Genomic DNA, 17,375 nt, shown 5'->3' with positions numbered 1-17,375 from the left:
CAAGAATGGATCAAATGGACCCTTGGAGGGATCTTCACCTTGGTACAGGTCAAGAGGGAGAATGAATCAGAGCATCAGGACCTGTGGTTCTGGGTAAGAAGCCATGTTCTCCTCTCCCTTTCTTTTCCCTGGAAACCTTTAAATAATAAAGCTTTTAAGCAGTCATTAGGTCTGTACAAACCCATCTTAGAATCAGCAGTCCCTTCCTGCCTTTTCTCTTCATCACAATTCAAAGATTTTTCTAAGAAAACCAAAGAGCTATACTATCATGGCAGGATGTAAGTAGAGGGCAGATAATGCAGGGGCCACTGAAAAATTAGGAGGGTTTTGACCCACCCCATTGTATTCAACCAACGTATGCCCAGAAATCTGACCCTCTAAGCTACTGAGGTTCCAAAAGTTACTCTTCACTTACTTCTGTGGGAGGTGCAATAGGAGCAGTGAGTGCTCTGACCTCCCGGGAGCCAGCATCGTGGTGCCCACCCCCTGGGACCTTAGGGGACCACGTGCACAAGCTGGTTCATGCCAGAGTCACCCCAAGAACAAACAGCCCATTTGGGGTTACAGGAACCTGCAGGTGACGCACCATCTCTGAGGGCCCCTCCTTGTTATTTATTATGAAAATGTTCAAACACACAGAACAAGAAAAGGAACATTACTGCCCAGAGGCATGGCTCAGTGGTTGAGCATCAACCTATGAACCAAGAAGTCACAGTTTGATTCCCAATTAAGGCACATGCCTGGGTTGCAGTCTTAATCCCCAATGTGGAGTGTGCAGGAGGCAGCTAATCAATGATTCTCTCTCATTATTGATGTGTTTCTACCTCTCTCTCCATCTCCCTTCCTCTATGAAATCAATAAAACTATATTTTAAAAAGCAAAAGGAACATTACACTGAACTCCCATAGACCCACACCCCCAAGAAGGAACAATTATTTATATTTAAGGTACCTTACATATCTAATAACACTAGGTACTTTATAATAATACCCCAGATACTTCAGCATGTCTCTCCCCAAATAAGAACATTATCCTAAATGCTTACTCTTATCCTACCTAATAAAATTAACATTAATTCTCTAATACTAACTAATACTTAGGCTTTGTCCAAATCTCACTCATATGCCCTGGCTGGTATTGCTCAGTGGTCAGCCTGCACATTGAAGGGTCTCAGATTTGATTCCCAGTCAAGGTCACGTACCTGGGCTGCAAGTTCAATCCCTGGCCCCAGTTGGGCCACGTGCAGGAAGCAACCAATCGATGTCTCTCTCTTCCACTCCCTCTAACAATCAATGAAAAAAAAAAAAAAATTCTCGGATGAGGATTAACAAAACAAAAACAAATTTTCTTACAGGAAAGTCCCTCCCTTAAATCACACTAGTCCTGGCCCTGCCCTCTCCCTCTCCTGAATCCTGGACTCTGTCCTGCCACCACCCAGTTGCCATGGCCACGGCCCCTTCTGAATACCTGCGCAATAGGTGCCGTCGTTGGGAATGAATGTCTTGTTGTTGTTTGTGGCTCGATATCCTTCTAGGCAGATGCAATAGAAGCCTCCGAGCGTGTTGTGGCAAGATGTGTGGTTCCCACAGACCACAGTGGCCCCAAACTGGCACTCGTTTTTATCTGTTGATACATTGAGACAACATCCAGGAAAGGCCGTCAGTCCATGCCACGTTCAACACTCCACTGTCCTGTGAACTCGGGAATCAATATTCTGGGACCGTGGTCGGCAAACTGCGGCTTGCGAGCCACATGAGGCAAAAAATAATCTCAAATGCTTCTAGCTTAAAGGTCTTTACATTCTTCTAAGTTCACCCAAGACTCCAAAAGATCATAACCACACACAATATGGAGGATGGATTCTGCTCGACATGAGACTCAAAGCAATAGTATTTCATCAATTAGCCAAAAAGTCTAATGGGCAATTGTGTTGTGTTTTTTTCTCATGATACTAATATAAGCAGTTTTATATCAAAACAAATTAAGAAAACTCAATATTGACTTAAGTTACTAAGTTAAATTCAAGACCTGAAACACATTTCAAATTTGCAGTGGGCCAGAGAGTTTCCAGAAATTCAAGTTCAATGACCTCTAACATGAGGGATACTTCCTTGGAAACCCTAGAGACAGGATATATCCAAACACTAAAACAAAGAGTTATTATAATTGACAAAACTTCTTGTACTAAAAACAGTGAAAAAAATAACAATGTTTTCTTCCCAAGGACATCAACTCTTTAACACTAAAGAATCTTGTTTCTGCAACTTTTCAACTCAACACAGGAGTCAGCACTTACCAATACACTGAGTCCTCCCATTGCCCACAAATCCGTATTTGCAAATGCACATCTTCTTCCCTTCTCTTTCCTTGCAAGTGGCATGTTCGTGGCACGTGGCACAGATGTCTAAACCTGAATCACAAATTGTGTATTTCAGAAAAATGAAAATTCCATTACCTACTTTTGACAAATTGTATTTTGGGTAGTAAACATTTATGATGGAGAACCAAAATTTAAATACCAAAATTGAAAAGGAACTGACCCTTTCCTTAAAAGCCTACGTTGACTACGCATTGCCCACAGAGTAAAGTACAAATTCCTCTACCTGGCTATCAAGGCTCTTAATGGCCTGACTGTAGGCTAGCTCCTCCAGCTTCACCCTTCCCAAACTCAGGCCATACACAAGATTCTCTGGGGAAAAGACCAACCCTTCTTTCCCATACATGCTATCCACTCATACTTCTATTAGATTGCCTATCCCCCCCCAGCCGGCTTGGCTCACTGGTTGAGCATCGACCTATAAACTAGAAGGTCGGGGTACATACGGGGTTGCGGGCTCGATCCCCAGTGTGGGGCATGCAAGAGGCAACCGATCAATGATTCTCTCTCATCACTTATACACATATATACAAACAAACAAACAAACAAACAAACAAAAATGCCTATCCCTCCATCTCTGTCCAGCCTAGCACCTATTCCTATTTCAAGACCCAACTTCAACACCATATTCTCCCTGACATCTTCCCCATCCCCTCATTCTTAAAGAAAATTAAATGTATCTTCCTCTGTGTTCCCCTAACACCTGTATATTCTCCCATCAACCACGTTAACTTGTCAAGATACTCTGTCCCAGCTCTGTCTTCCCAGCTTGGAATGGTGAAATGACTACATCATTTGCCCATATGTCTTTATTTATACAGTGTAAGCATTCTATTTGGATTGACCAACTGAAGAGAGGAACCTATAATTCTCCTTGCTATACTGCAGAAAGCAAGTGGAGGGTAGGAAAACATCTCTATTACCCTATCCATTTTCCTTTCAGGGAAAAAGTGAATGTGTTTACAATGCCAGCGAGATAGCAGCAGGGTCCCCGCAGCAGGACCAGATCCCAATTACTTAGATAAGCAGCAAAAAGGTTTGGGGCTAAAACTCCTGAAACATCCAAATCTATCAGATGGTGATATATGGCCCAAGATAAAACAAGAATTTCTACCCGGAGCTGCTGAGCTATCGTGTTGCACAATCAGTGTCTGTAATTTCAGGAGTGGCCCCGTAAGAAGAACCTTTCGCATGGAATTTCATCTCAGTCTTGGCCCCATTACTCCCCTGGTAATAAAGACTTAGCCCTCGGGCCGCTCCAGGCAGGAAATCAACCGAGACAGGGAGATTTCTCAATATTCTTAACCATGCTTGCTTGCTTTTTAAACAAAAGGTAACACGGAAACGAGACAAACCACGACTTATTACTAATACCAAGTTAACCATGGAAGTTTAAAAAAAAAAAAATTTATCAGACCCAGACCATACAGAAAAATACAACAAATTTGTAAAAAGTAGAAGTTGCAGAAGTCCTACTATCTGACTACCATGTAAGAATGTCATAAAACTACAAAATAAAACTTAAGACTAGTGCTCCCATAAGAAAACCTAATTGCAACAACAGAACACTCTTCCCAAATAATTCTTGGGACACAGAGGATATAAAAATTGAAATGTTTACTACCAGATATAAAAAGTTGTCTACTCTAGAAAATTTGAGTTTTACATGTTTTTATGCTTTAAAAGAGAGAAAGCAAAGCGGACAGCCAGGGAAAACACACACCCTAGAATTTTAAAGCAGGAAGCTTAACAAAGATGAAAAAACAAAATAGAGGTTTATGGGGGGAGGGTTAGGATTTAGTGAAAATAAAAAAGATGTTAAAAATTAGAAAATATATTCAAATTCATTTTTTAAAAAATCTTTCCCCAAAGTCAGTGCATCATAAAGACCAATAAAGTAGTCAAACTCAAGTAAGACTGAGGAGGGAGTAAAAAAGAGTGTACACAAACTTAAGAAAAATACATAAACATTTCTTTAAAATATGTTTTCATTGCCGAGACTGGTTTGGCTCAATGGATAGAGCGTCGGCTTGGGGACTGAAGGGTCCTGGGTTTGATTCCGGTCAAGGGCATGTACCTTGGTTGTGGGCATATCCCCAGTAGGGGGTGTGCAAGAGGCAGCTGATCGATGACTCTCTCTCATCGATGTTTCTAACTCTCTATCTCTCTCCCTTCCTCTCTGTACAAAATCAATAAAATATATTTTAAAAATATATATATGTTTTCATTGATTTCAGAGAAAGGAAGGGAGAGGGAGAGAGAAAGAAACATCAGTGGTGAGAGAGAATCATTGATCAGCTGCCTAAGACATGCCCCCTACTGGGAATAATGCCCACAACCTGAGCACATGCTCCAACTGGGAATAGAACGAACCATGACCTCCTGGTTCATAGGTTGACACTCAGCTACTGAGCCACACCCGCTGGGCCATAAAACATTTTTTTTAAATTACAAATGAAAGAAAAAAGTTAAATACCACAGATTTAATACACTCTCAACCCCACCCCCACGAAATGACAACAAGGACTAGGAAGTGTGGAGCTTGGGAGGAAAGATGATAGCAGACGAAGGATGTTAACAATATTTCAGAAGATGGAAGAAGTGGACATATGGGAATTGCCTGAGAGAGGAAGAACTAAAAGCCAGTCCCGAAAAATTCGGGAATTAGGGTCACTGAGTACCTCAGAAGGGAGAGCCTGAAAGTTCAAGGAACTTCGTGAAAATATGTCTAAGGAGTAGCTAGATACCCAGACTCCTCTCCCTAACCCGGGCATCAGATGGAGTTTTACGATGGGGAGAAAATGGGCCAGAAAAGCTCCTGAAAACAAGGATAACAGACAAAGCCAAAGCGAGAACGAGCCTCCTACCTAAACGCACATCAATATGGGTTAAATATATGTAAACAACGGACATTTTGACTCATAATATTTTAAAACAGTTCCATAGGATCGCTGTCAATTCATCATCGCATGCAACCAAAATTCTGGAAGTACTTTTAAAATAGTGGATCCTGCCCTGGCTAGTTTGGTTCAGTGGAAGGAGCATTGGCCTGTGGACTAAAAGGTCCCGGGTTCGATTCCGGTCAAGGGCATATGCCCAGGTTGAGGGCTTTTTCTCCATTGGGGGGTATGCAGGAGGCAGCCCATCAATGATTCTCTCTCGTCATTGATGTTTCTCTCTCTCTCTCCCTCTCCCTTCCTCTCTAAAATCAATAAAAATATAAGTAAATAAATAAAAATAGATGCTGGGTCAAGTCCACAGTCCCAGTTGAGATCTACCAAAAAACGACGAACATTCTCCCCAGTGTGTGTGTACAGTACACTAATAGATACTGTACCATCTAATAAAACCAACCAAAAGAGTGGTACAATGTTTGATTTTTTTTTTCTTATATAGTATGCTTGTCATTATAAAGATGGCAGCATTTATATACATCCAGTTCCATTTGTTAATCCTCACATGAGAATATATTTTCCATTGAGTGTTAGAGAATGGGAGAGAGAAGCATCAACGTGAGAGACACATTGATTGGTTGCCTCCTTCATGCGCCCTCACCAGAGCAGGGATCGAATCTGCAACCCAGGTATGTGTCCTTAACCCGAAATCGAACCCATGACCCTCCATTGTACAGGCTGATGCTGAGTCGTGCCAGCAGGGCCAGAAGCTTTTATCATGTGGAAAACGATTGCTTCATGTAACTGTTGAGTGAACTGAATAAACACACACAAGAAATTAAGAAACAAGTAAGTACCACCAATTCAGATAAATGAAAGGCAGTCTCATCTGAATTAGTATTTTTAAATCTAAAGTATTTTTAAATAAATGTGGTTAAGTTCAAATTCATTCAATCGCTAGAACCAGACAAACAAAATATGGCCCTGTAGGAAGGCAGCCAGGTACAGAGGAAAGTGCTGGGCTTGAGTTGGAACTGGATCCTGAGTCCAATTCATGTGTGACCTTTAGCAAATCACTTAATCTCCCCGAGTCTCAGTTTCTTCAACTGAAAAACAAGGGCTTTGGGCTTCTCGGATTTGAAAATGCATTCAAATTACCTGGGGCTCTTGTTAAACCGCAGGCTGATTCAGTTGGTCTGGGTGGGGCCCTATATATTGCATTTCTCCCGAGCTCTCATTTGAGCAGTTGGGTTAAATGGCCCCTGAAGTCCTTTCCCTCTAAAGTTCTGACACTCCATCCTTGGGACGCCTGTTGAAAAGACCCGCTCAGAATAATTTAGAGTAAGTGTAACTCCCAGGACAGTGTCTGGTTTGTTTGGCTCCATAAAAGTTTGTTCCCCATACTGGCAAAAAGGACAAGCTGTATGCTAGGTTACCAGGGACTTCGCAGCCATAATTAGCATAATCTGCACAGCCTGGTAGGGGGGCCTCTGAGTTCAAGTGCTTGAAGGTCCAAGTAGCTTCTTGGGGGGTGGGGGGAACTTGTCCTAAAGAAAAGGGCAACCCCAGCCATCGTGGCTCAGTGGTTGAGTGTCAACCTATGAATCAGAAGGTCACGGTTCGATTCCTGGTCAGAGCACATGCCTGGGCTGTGGGCTAGATCTCCGGTGTGGGGCGTGCAGGAGGCAGCTGATCAATCCATGATTCTCTATCATCATTAATGTTTCTATTTCTTTCTCCCTCTGCACTCCTCTGCCTCTAAATAAAAATCAATAAAAAAGCCGAAACCAGTTTGGCTCAGTGGATAGAGCGTCAGCCTGCAGACTCAAGGGTCCCAGGTTCGATTCCGGTCAAAGGCATGTACCTTGGTTGCGGGCACATCCCCAGTAGGGGGTGTGCAAGAGGCAGCTGATCGATGTTTCTCTCTCATCAATGTTTCCAACACTTTATCCCTCTTCCTTCCTCTCTGTAAAAAAATCAATGAAAAATATATTTTCTAAATCAATAAAAAATACATATATTTTAAAAAGAATCGCCTGGAATTAAGGTGATGAAACTATCATGGTTTTACTAAAAGTCCCGTGTCCTGGGAAACCCCTCAGTTCGGTACAAATCAAGACAGTGGGTCACCCTACCTAGAGAGCTCATTAGAACAGAATCAATCCCCAGAGATTCGGACTCAATAAGGGTGGGGTGGGGTCTGAGAGTGTGCATTTCCGACAAGCTCCCAGGTGGACCACACTATGAGCTCTGCTGCAAGTCTAGCTCAACCTCAGGATGCGGGTGAGAATCCTGGGGAAGGTAACAGTTATACTGAAAAAATTTTTCACCAAGTCTCAACTGATGCAAAGCATAGCAGTGGGAGCCATGTGACAGAGAGAAGACCCCCAGGAAGAGGAACTCTCCAGGCCAACAGAAAGAGCACATGAGTTTGCTATAACCTGGTTCACTTCACTGCTCCACACGGCAGGGACCACGCCAGGTTCATCCACATCCAACTGAGAGGCTGACACCTAGGTTGGCATCTTCTCTCTTGCTCCCTAGAGACCGCACACTGTCAGTCCTCCAGTTTGGTCTGAGATGGAGATCGTGTTGTGAGGATTAAATGAGAAATATAAATGCTCTATGAGCTCTAAAGCACTAGACTGAGGTCATTTACACAAATAGTTATGTCTCTTTCTGTAGATATTGTTATTATTGTCAGAAACAAGTCACACAAGATGCAGAGCCTGGTATTGGTCATAGTGATTAAGAGCAGGGTTAAGAGAGAGATTAGTTGGGCTACAGTCCTAATGCTGCCACTTGCTAGTCGTGGAATCCTTAATAATCCCCGTGCCTCAATTTCCCATAAATCTGTAAGGTAAGGATAATAACAAACCTGGTTGCTGTGAGAATTAGAGTAAATGAGTTAATACATGAAAAGCAAATAGAAGATGTTAGCACTATTATAACAACCACTCAACAACTCTTTGTTAATGAATAAATGACAGCTAGCCAATTTTACCAATGAAGAGAGTCATAAATAACTGCATTGATGCAAAAAAACAAAAAAAAGCAATATTTTTGTGTGAGCAATGCCTACCTGTTCATGGGGCTGATATTCTAGGAACCATACTATCTTACTTTAAATAAGTCCCTGCCTTCCGCACATCCCCCCAATCTCCTGGGTAACACCTGACTCAGAAGTTGGAAGTTCAGCTTTCTCGGGTTTTTCTGCGCTGTTCACCCCTCCCTCCTCTCCACCGAACCCCAAGTAAACCCACACCTGGCCAGAACGGTGGCTGCCAGCCTAACCAAGCTCCTCTGCTCCTGATTTTAATAAATTTCAAGCAAGAATGTAAAGGTACTTCTGAAATAACAGCAGGTGGACTATGACAATACAAAGGGAAAGAGGTCGTTTAAAAGCACAAATGGAGTGCTTGCATTTGACTCTATCTAATCCCCAGCCATTCCCAGTCAGACCAACAAATGCACAGCACCACCTCCTGAGATCCTGAATCTCAAACAGATGGAGACATGTGGAAGCCAATGAAATGACCTGAGGAAATAAGCAAAGGAGGCACCAAACTCAGGAAGAGAAAGCATCTTTCACCTTCTACAACATGGTGGAAAACTGCATTGCTCTTAAGAGACTGCATCAAATTCCAGAAAGCGAAGGAACCTCATATACTCTCCTCTCCAGCATCCTTAACAGAAACAAGTAAAAGCAAAGCCTCTGCTTTAAAATCCTCCAGAACAGAGAGCTCTCTACTCTTCCAAGCCATGGAGTGCTTGCAGGGTAATGTGAACCAGATGGCGTTTCCCTTCTCAACCCAACCCGTGCCTGACATTGCCTATAAGAACCCATCACTTCCCATAAAACAGTTATAGGGCTCTCTGTTCACTTTCCCCTTTGACCAAGGACAACTTGCAGTGGGGCTCCGAGGGGTGCAGAAACTTGTTTAACATGACCCTGTCTTCTTTTTGTCCATCCACTCCTTTCCTTAACCATTAATATCCTGAGGACCTCAGATTCAGGTCCGTATCAAAATGTCTCCATAAGGAGGCCTCAGGTCTGTTAACCACAGAAACAGTGTCCTTGAAGCCAAAGGGAACATCTTGACCTCAGTTGTGTTTGAGCCCCCAGCCCCATGAAAGCAGAGCACGTCTTCATGAGACCAGACGGAACAATGCCATGGCCGACATCAAGACCTGACACAGTGAAAACCAACTACTCCCTACCCTGGCCCCAACCAAGCAGGAGAGCCCAGGGCCCCAACTCCTTTACCCACCGTGATTAATGATTTCTCCCCTACATAACCCATCCCCTGGAGGTCATCAGGGAGCCAGCTCTTTGAGCACTAGCTTACCTGTGACTCCAGGCTTAGTGCCATTTCCTCAACTAATAAACCCTCACTCTCTTGGCTGCAAATTACCGTTTGAGTTTGATTGGGCTTTGATGCACAAAAGCGAACAGACCCCATAAGTACAGTAACAGCGCCCCCGCACCGACCTCCAGACCAGGGACCAACCCCTGTTAAGTGTTCCATTTCAATGCTTCTGAGTTTTGAGGAGCCCTATATTTAGGCCACATTTCAGGTCCCTGTCCTGGTGTCACCAGGCTATATCATTCTTGAGCAGGTTATATACTTTTTAAATATATATACACACACACACATACACACACACTTTTTTTGAGTTCAGAGAGGAAGGGAGAGAGAATGAGAGAAACATCAATGATGAGAGAGAATCATTGATTGGCTGCCTCCTGCACACCCCTCACTGGGGATATACCCGCAACCAAGGTACATGCCTTGACCGGAATCGAACCCGGGACCCTTCAGTCCCCAAGCCGACGCTCTATCCATTTAGCCAAACCGGTCTCAGCTCATCCTGCTCCCTTACTTGGAGCAACTGTAAGTCAGTCCAAAACAATTCACTCCATTTTTCCCTTTTCCCTCTGCTCCCCCACTCTAAAGAGTGAATATGCTGCTGTGATCTGTGATAACAGCGTGAAGGCCAAGCCGATGAAACACATGAGCAGTCAAGTCAGGTGCACTTTTTACAGAACATCTTCCCCAGCCCTCTCCACCATGGCTCCCCCAAGATTTCCGAGGCCTCTGCCCATCCTCCTCTGGCCTTCCAAACCCCAGCCAGGCCTGAGCCAACAAGTCTCCCCGCCACTCCCACACTCAGAGCAATGCCAGAAAGAGGTTCAGAAACAGGACTGACTGGTTCTGCCCATCCTTGCCATGCCTAACCTCTCTATTCCCCTCAGGCTTGGCACCCCACCCACCCAACACCCAACATCCTCCCGCTCCACCAGCCATGCTCTCACACTTTGCTCACACAGGCCATCTGACTGGCTCCCCCGGTCTCTTTTCGCTGAGCTTCTTGCCAAAACATCTTTAATAACAATGAAATGTGATTCAGTGAGAGACAGAATACACAAAGGGGCAATGGACAAGCCATATATAAAAACCAAACTCTAACCCACAATCTTTAGCAATCAGCCCCGGAAGTTAAACCATGGCCTCTTTAGCAATCAGTCCCAAATGGCCAGGACTTAGTAACAGCCAACTTCCCTAATTTTTGCTCCCTTACCCAGCCCCGGCATTTCCACTTAGGACCAATCAGGGAAAGCCAAATATGCTCCCCTAACCAATCATATAAGGACTCCTGTTGGTAGTGATACTGGAAAAGGGACCTGGCCCTCAGCTGGTCTGCCTGGGGCCAGCAGGTAGCGTGTGGATCCTTGATTTTGTGTAGGGAAATTTCCATGAGTCCAGGCGGGTTTTAGAGGGTGTTTACTAAAGCTGGGGACAGCGAATCAAGGAAGGGCTAGGATCACAGGAGGGACTAGGCGGGGAAATGAGAAGTCAGACGAAGAAGTCAGAGAAAAGGGGGCCTTGGAACAAGTTCGGGGGGGGGGAGGGGAGGGGGCTTGCTTGCGACAAACTGCCCCATCCGTTGCCAGCTGCCCTGGTTGCAAGCCTCATGGGGCCCTTGAGTGTTCAGGAGATGTGAGAGGGAGAGCATGTGCTGGGACCTTGGTTTTGAGGGTTTTAAAGTCTAGGAGTTTAAGGGAAGTTTTAGGAGAGGATCTCAATAGAACATTCCTGTTTTATGCGGATGTGCCAAAATGAGATTTATTCTCTTACCTTCATTGGGTGTGACTGACAGATGGCAATGACTGGATCTCTGCTCTCTCCCTCCCTGAGCAGGGTGATTTAAGCTATTTACCCTGAGGTTGGGGAGAATTGCAAACCATTTCCTCTTAAGTGTCCTAAGTCAGGGAAGGTAGGATTTCCTAGCCCAGTGGTCGGCAAACTCATTGGTCTGCAGAGCCAAATATCAACAGGACAATGATTGAAATTTCTTTGGAGAGCCAAATTTTTTAAACTTATACTCCTTCTAACGCTACTTCTTCAAAATAGACTCTCCCAGGCCGTGGTATTTTGTGGAAGAGCCTCACTCAAGGGGCCAAAGAGCCACATGTGGCTCGAGAGCCATGGTTTGCCGACCACCATACTAGATGGATGCAAACTGCTGTTTAACTACCTGGATCACAGGAGGGTAGTTTCCCTATTCTGGCTTCGCAGCCTGTCTCAGCAACAAGCTGCCTCCAGCTTCCTCCGGTCAACATCCAACGAGGGCAAACCTGCAGACCTACCGCCCCTTTGTTCCACTGGAAAGCTTTACACTCCCCGGCCTGCCTCTGGGTCTCTGACAAATGTGATGGCGGCTGATTCTCTTGCTATCATAAGCTCTGACTAGATCGCTGTGCCTTTTCTTATTTGGATGGTCTTCAATTATTCCCATACCAGGTTCCTAACACAAGCTACAGCCCCTACTCACAAGGCGCTCTCAGTTACCCTGGTGTACGTGTATAGAGAACCATAGAAATAGTGTGTGCCCCGTACAAACATGGTACGGAGGCATGGGCATGGTGCTGCTGGTACTGCAAGAGGGACCACAGAATGCCAGGGGGCTTCCGGGGAGTCAGGACAGCGGGGCTGGTTTGGAAATAGGAATAGACACACTGAGGAGACAGCTGTGGGGGGAAGGACGAAGGTTCTCCGCTCTTCTTCTGTCCCCTTCCGGAAACTAAGCTTTCTCACTCAGAGACCCACGTTGCCTATTGACCTGCTCCAGAGAATATCTTATTTATTTCTGCATCTTTATTTTCTTCCTTTCTACTAAAGAATGCCCCTGAGTCTAAAATGTTCTGGGTCTGCTTTACCCACCAAAAACATTGTTGACCTGACCTGGTCAGCCCTACTAATTGCTACCTTCCGTTTTCCTTCCCTTCTGTAAAGAGCATGCACTCTGCAGCAAAGTCTCCGTACCCTCTACAGCAGGATTTCCAACCTTTCTCGTCTTATGGCACAGATAAACTAATTACTAAAGTTCTGCAGCACACCAAAAGATATATTTCTGGCCAATCTGACCCCCAAAATTAGGCGTAACTTTGATTCACTCCCACCAAATGGTTACTGTAGTGTTGGCTGTTGTCATTTTGTTATTGGACAATTTAAGGGAAAAGAGGTTGGTGCCCCTGACTAAATAGTCAGGTATTGCATGTTTTAAAAAGTCTTGTGGCACACGGGCTGGAAATCACTGCTCTAGAGCCCTTTGCATCTGACTCGCACCCTCACTGCTCTGCTGAGTCAGCAAATCCAAAGCCTTCTTCTTCTCCATCTCCTCCTTCTTGGAATTTCCTCCCCTGGTTTCCTTGATGCTCTGCTAACCCAGCCTTCCTCCTACCTCTGTAGCTGCTGCTCTTTCTCCTCTATGGTCATCTACCACCTAAATTTGATCTCCCCCCAAAATCTGTCCTTGGTCCTCTAAGTCTTATCAACCACAGGCTCCAAGTGACCATCAAGTCTACATTACTTGCAGACATCTCCTATCAGTCTTCTGATTTAATCCGAAAGCCCTACCCTCACCTCCAGTCCAGGTTATCTAGAACAACTAGTCAGCCAGACATGAAAACTGGAGGAACCTGATGATGGCATTGCTTATTTAACTTAATCAAGCCAGGAACTACACAGCTTCCAAACTTAAGTGAGATAATAAACTGTCATATTAAAAAATACAGCCCTAACCAGTTTGGCTCAGTGGATAGAGAGTCGGCCTATGGACTGAAGGGTCCCAGGTTCGATTCCAGTCAAAGACATGTTCCTTGGTCACAGGCACATCCCCAGTAGGGGGTGTACAGGAGGCAGCTGATAGATGTTTCTCTCTCATCAATGTTTCTAACTCTCTATCCCTTCCTCTCTGTAAAAAATCAATAAATTAAATATATATATAAATATATTTATATATATAAATATATATATATTTCTTTAATTAGCATATTTCATATATATATATATGAAATATGCTAATTAACCAGGATGCTTTAATGGCTCAACCAGACAAGAGGAGGTTGCACACACAGCGTTGGGTGCGGGGCGGCAGGGGCCTCCACACACCTGCGCTGGGGGAGGGCCTAATCAGCAGCAGCCACGGCTGCTGTGGGGCCCAGGGAGTGAGGCAGGGCTAGACTGGCGAATCGAGGGTGGATGGCACCACTTGATCTCAAATCAAGGCTGGGCTCCTAGTACATATGTAATAAAACAACTGGTCATCTCTCTTCCCAAATCTTTTTTGCTCCTCCTAGAGAACCACAGATCCAAATCACCCAGTCCCCAACCCTTACTGTCATCTTTCATCTTCTGCTCCCTTGTACCTTCATGTCTGCAGTAAGTCCTTCTGGATCCACTTCCCCCTTCCCATCTACATACAGTCCTCTTCTCCTGCTGTCACACCGAGAAGTTAGTCCTTAGAATTTCTAGACCTGCTATTGCAACAACTTCCTCAGTGGCTCGATGGCTCCAGGCATTCCCCACTTTGTCCATTATAAAGAAACCTGCTCTTAATAAAGTCAGATTCTCCAAGGTGGCAAATGAAGGGAGAATGCCTACATAAAGAGAGAAGGTTCAATCAGGCAACCCTGACTTCTATCCCCAAAATCCATCCCACAGCCTTTAAGTACTTGCAGAAGGATGACCTGAGGAAGTTACTTCGTTCAACCATCTTAGCCCAACAATCTGATGAGACTACATTGGACAGTTCTAGAGAGTCTTAATACAAAGATTCTAAGGGGAGGAGGGGGAAATGGAAGGACATAGAAGAGGATAAAGGAAAGATAAATGGTGATGGACGGAGTGGTGAACACAGAATGCAATATGTAGATGACACCTATATAAACTAACGTCACTCCAATAAATTCAATTAAAAATTATACCAAACAACAACAACAACAACAACAACAAGATTATTCTGAAATAGGCTCCAAGGATCTACAAGCTTTTACGCACTCTGCCACGGGAGACCACGTTAGGGAAGGAATTTAGAAAGCCTACCAGCGCACCTGATGTACAAAAATGGCCACTTCAGAAGGCTGAGCCATCAAAGAGAAATACCCACCAGTGATGGTCAAAGTCCCAAATAAAGAAAACTTGGAAGAGTCAAGAGTCTGAGCTGCAAAGCGCCCCCCTTTTTCCTTACATAGATGTTCCTCCCATGCCAGGATCAGTGTTGGGCTTTATTAAGGATGTTAGAGGGTTTCCTTGTAGCCATGTTTCCTATCACTCTGTCCAGACTCCTGCAATGACTTCCAGTGGCTCCCCACTGCCCGGAGTAACTAGGCCTAAAGGCCGTGGCCTGCCAGGTAAGGCACTCTGCCTTCCGGCTCCATCCAGCCTGCCTTTCCACCCCACTTCCCTGCCATCCCCTGCAAACCAATGGAACTGCAGGCCCCTGCTTTTGCTTCCTGTCCCTGCCCCGCTGTCTGGAATCCATCTTTCTATACATACTTGTGGAGTGCTCACTGTGCCCTCTGCCATGAGCTGGGATGCCTTTCTCTCATTTTTCCTTATTCAAATATCACCAATCCTTGAAGGCCTGGTTAACGGGTCACCTCACCCATGACGCCACGATTCCTCAACTAGAAGTGATCCCTCCCTCCTCTGACCACCCCACCTTCTCAAAGCACCTATGGCATCTGCCTCCTCTTACAGCTGTTTGAGTCAATGCCCATGCCCCTACAGGTCTGAACGCATCACTGCGTTTGAAGGTGGCGGTGGAGGGGGAACTACTCCAATGGCCTGGAAATGGACTCTGCTTGTCTGGCACCTGCAGGAGACGAACTCGTTGAGGTCCAGCATAGAGGCCTCCTCACACCCTGTGTCTGTCTGCAGAGAAACAAAGGCCATCTGTTGAATGAATGAATGAATGAATGAATGAATACTTTCTTCCTGTAAACTTTATAGTTTATTTTCACCCTATGAGCGACTTAACCTCATCATCACGGTGAAAAAAATTAAAAGGTAGAAAGAAAATCGCTTTTAGGGTTTTATCGTGCAAAAGCTACCGCAGAGCCTGCAGCCTGACAGCGAAGGCGGGACGCCCTCCCCGGCCGGGCGGCTCACCCTGGGGCGCCCCTCCGCCCCCGGGGGCGCAGGCCAGGCCCTCTCCAAACAGGTCCGTCTCCCCAGCGGCTCTAGACGGGGAGGGAAGGCCCGGCGGGGAGCCCCTCCCGCTTCTTCGAGCCCCGCCTTCCCGGTCCCCAACGGCCCGGGCAGCCCCATCTGCGCCCCAGCCCAGCCCGCGCGGCCGGCCCAGGGGCGGGGAACGGGCGTCGCGGGGGCCCCGCCGGCGCCCCGGGGGCCCCCCAGCGGCGCGCCCGGCCCCACTCACCGTCCGCGCCCCGCGCTCCGGCCGCGCCGCGGGCCAGGCCGAGCAGCAGCAGCAGCAGCAGCAGCGGCAGCAGCGGCAGCAGCGACCGCCGGCGGCGAGGCGGGTGGCCCGCGCCCCGGGGCCCCGGGCCCATGGCCGCCGCGTCCCTCCCGGCGCCCGCGTCTCCTCCTGGGCCGGAGCCGCCGAGATAAGGCGGCGGCGCCGCGGGGAGGGGGCCGCCCGGCTGCTTCCGGCCGGCGCGGCGGAGCGGGGAGCCGCGGGGTCCCGGGGCGGCGGCCCGGCCTGCGCCCTGCGCCCTCCGCGGACGCTCATTCCTTCCTTCATTCATTCATTCATGCACTCGCTCCTTCAGTCCTCCGGGCACCGGCCCGGCGCGCGGTGGTCCCGTGGACACGCAGGGGCAGAGCCGGGAGCCGGCCATCGGGGCGAGCAGGTCCCCAAAGTGGGAGCAGCTCGGGGCAGAGACCCCCTAAGAGAGGCACAGCGGAGCGGAGGGAACGGCCACCGCGCATCCAAGCCGGTGGGGGGCTCAGCGGGGCACCCCGGGGTGGCACAGGGAGTTTAAGGACCAGAAGGAGCAGGAATCTTGTGGGAAGTGGGAGGCCGGTTGAGCGGCTGGAGCTCAAGGGCGAGAAGCCGCTGGCTCCGGAGAGTTAGCGGTCACAGCGCTGAGCAGGTGACAAGGCCTTAGAGGGCGACAGGGTGGTGGTGGGAGAGGGCCTGGCAGGGGATCCTTTTGCTCCGAGAAGTAAGCTAAACCCCTGAGGGTGAGGGAAACGTGGGAACGGAAACTAAGCAGGTGAGAAAGGCACATGCAGAGACGGTGATAGAATGTTCTTCCAGATGCTTGGAGAGAGGCATCAAGATGCAAACAAAGAAGACCTCATAAGCCCAGTGAAGGGGGTTGCCAAGACTCTGTGACTCGATTTTAAGCTGAGTGGCGTCTTCAGGGTCGGGATTGGGGATGGGGAGGCAGGGAGTCTAGCCTGGCCCGGCCGCAGGAATCCAGGTCCAGGCTCCTAGGAGCAGGCACTGGCCTCGAGCAGGGAGAGAAGTGGCCATTGAGATGGTAGGGAGTGTTGTGCACCGGATTTTACGAGCAGTAAGAGTGGAGGAGAAGGAAAGAGGAAGAGCAGGTGTCACCTCCATTTCTGGTTTGGGCAACTGCGTTGATGGCGGTGGGAGTCACTGAGACAGATCCAAAAGGCGTTGTTATAAGTCGGGGTGGGGAGAGGCCACAGGGGGAGAAGAATAAGTTCCATTTTGAAGGCTTTGGACTTGTGATGTCTGTGGGTCTCCAAGAGCAATGGTGATGGGTGGAGTGATGAACACAAAATACAATACGTAGAAGATGTATTATAGAATTGTACACCCCACTA

The 17,375-nt window shown here is 47.0% G+C and overlaps 1 protein-coding gene across 6 annotated transcripts in view; it reads right to left on the bottom strand.

Annotated features, from left to right (window-relative positions):
- The window catches only part of SUSD1 (sushi domain containing 1), a 77,273-nt gene extending 60,934 nt beyond the window's left edge, over positions 1-16,339 (bottom strand). For all 6 annotated transcript variants that reach the window (XM_045579913.1, XM_045579914.1, XM_045579911.1 and 3 more), the window contains exons 1-3: positions 15,997-16,339; positions 2,297-2,410; positions 1,468-1,623 (exon numbers count right to left, since the gene is read on the bottom strand). In XM_045579913.1, the coding sequence (XP_045435869.1) occupies positions 1,468-1,623; positions 2,297-2,410; positions 15,997-16,324 (598 nt within the window). In that variant the 5' untranslated portion in view covers positions 16,325-16,339. The remainder of the gene's footprint in view (positions 1-1,467; positions 1,624-2,296; positions 2,411-15,996) is intronic.
- Positions 16,340-17,375: the final 1,036 nt, after the last annotated feature.

Source organism: Pipistrellus kuhlii, unplaced genomic scaffold, assembly GCF_014108245.1.
Source record: "Pipistrellus kuhlii isolate mPipKuh1 unplaced genomic scaffold, mPipKuh1.p scaffold_m20_p_12, whole genome shotgun sequence".
Classification (NCBI taxonomy): domain Eukaryota; kingdom Metazoa; phylum Chordata; class Mammalia; order Chiroptera; family Vespertilionidae; genus Pipistrellus; species Pipistrellus kuhlii.
This window is presented reverse-complemented; position numbering and strand designations above follow the sequence as displayed.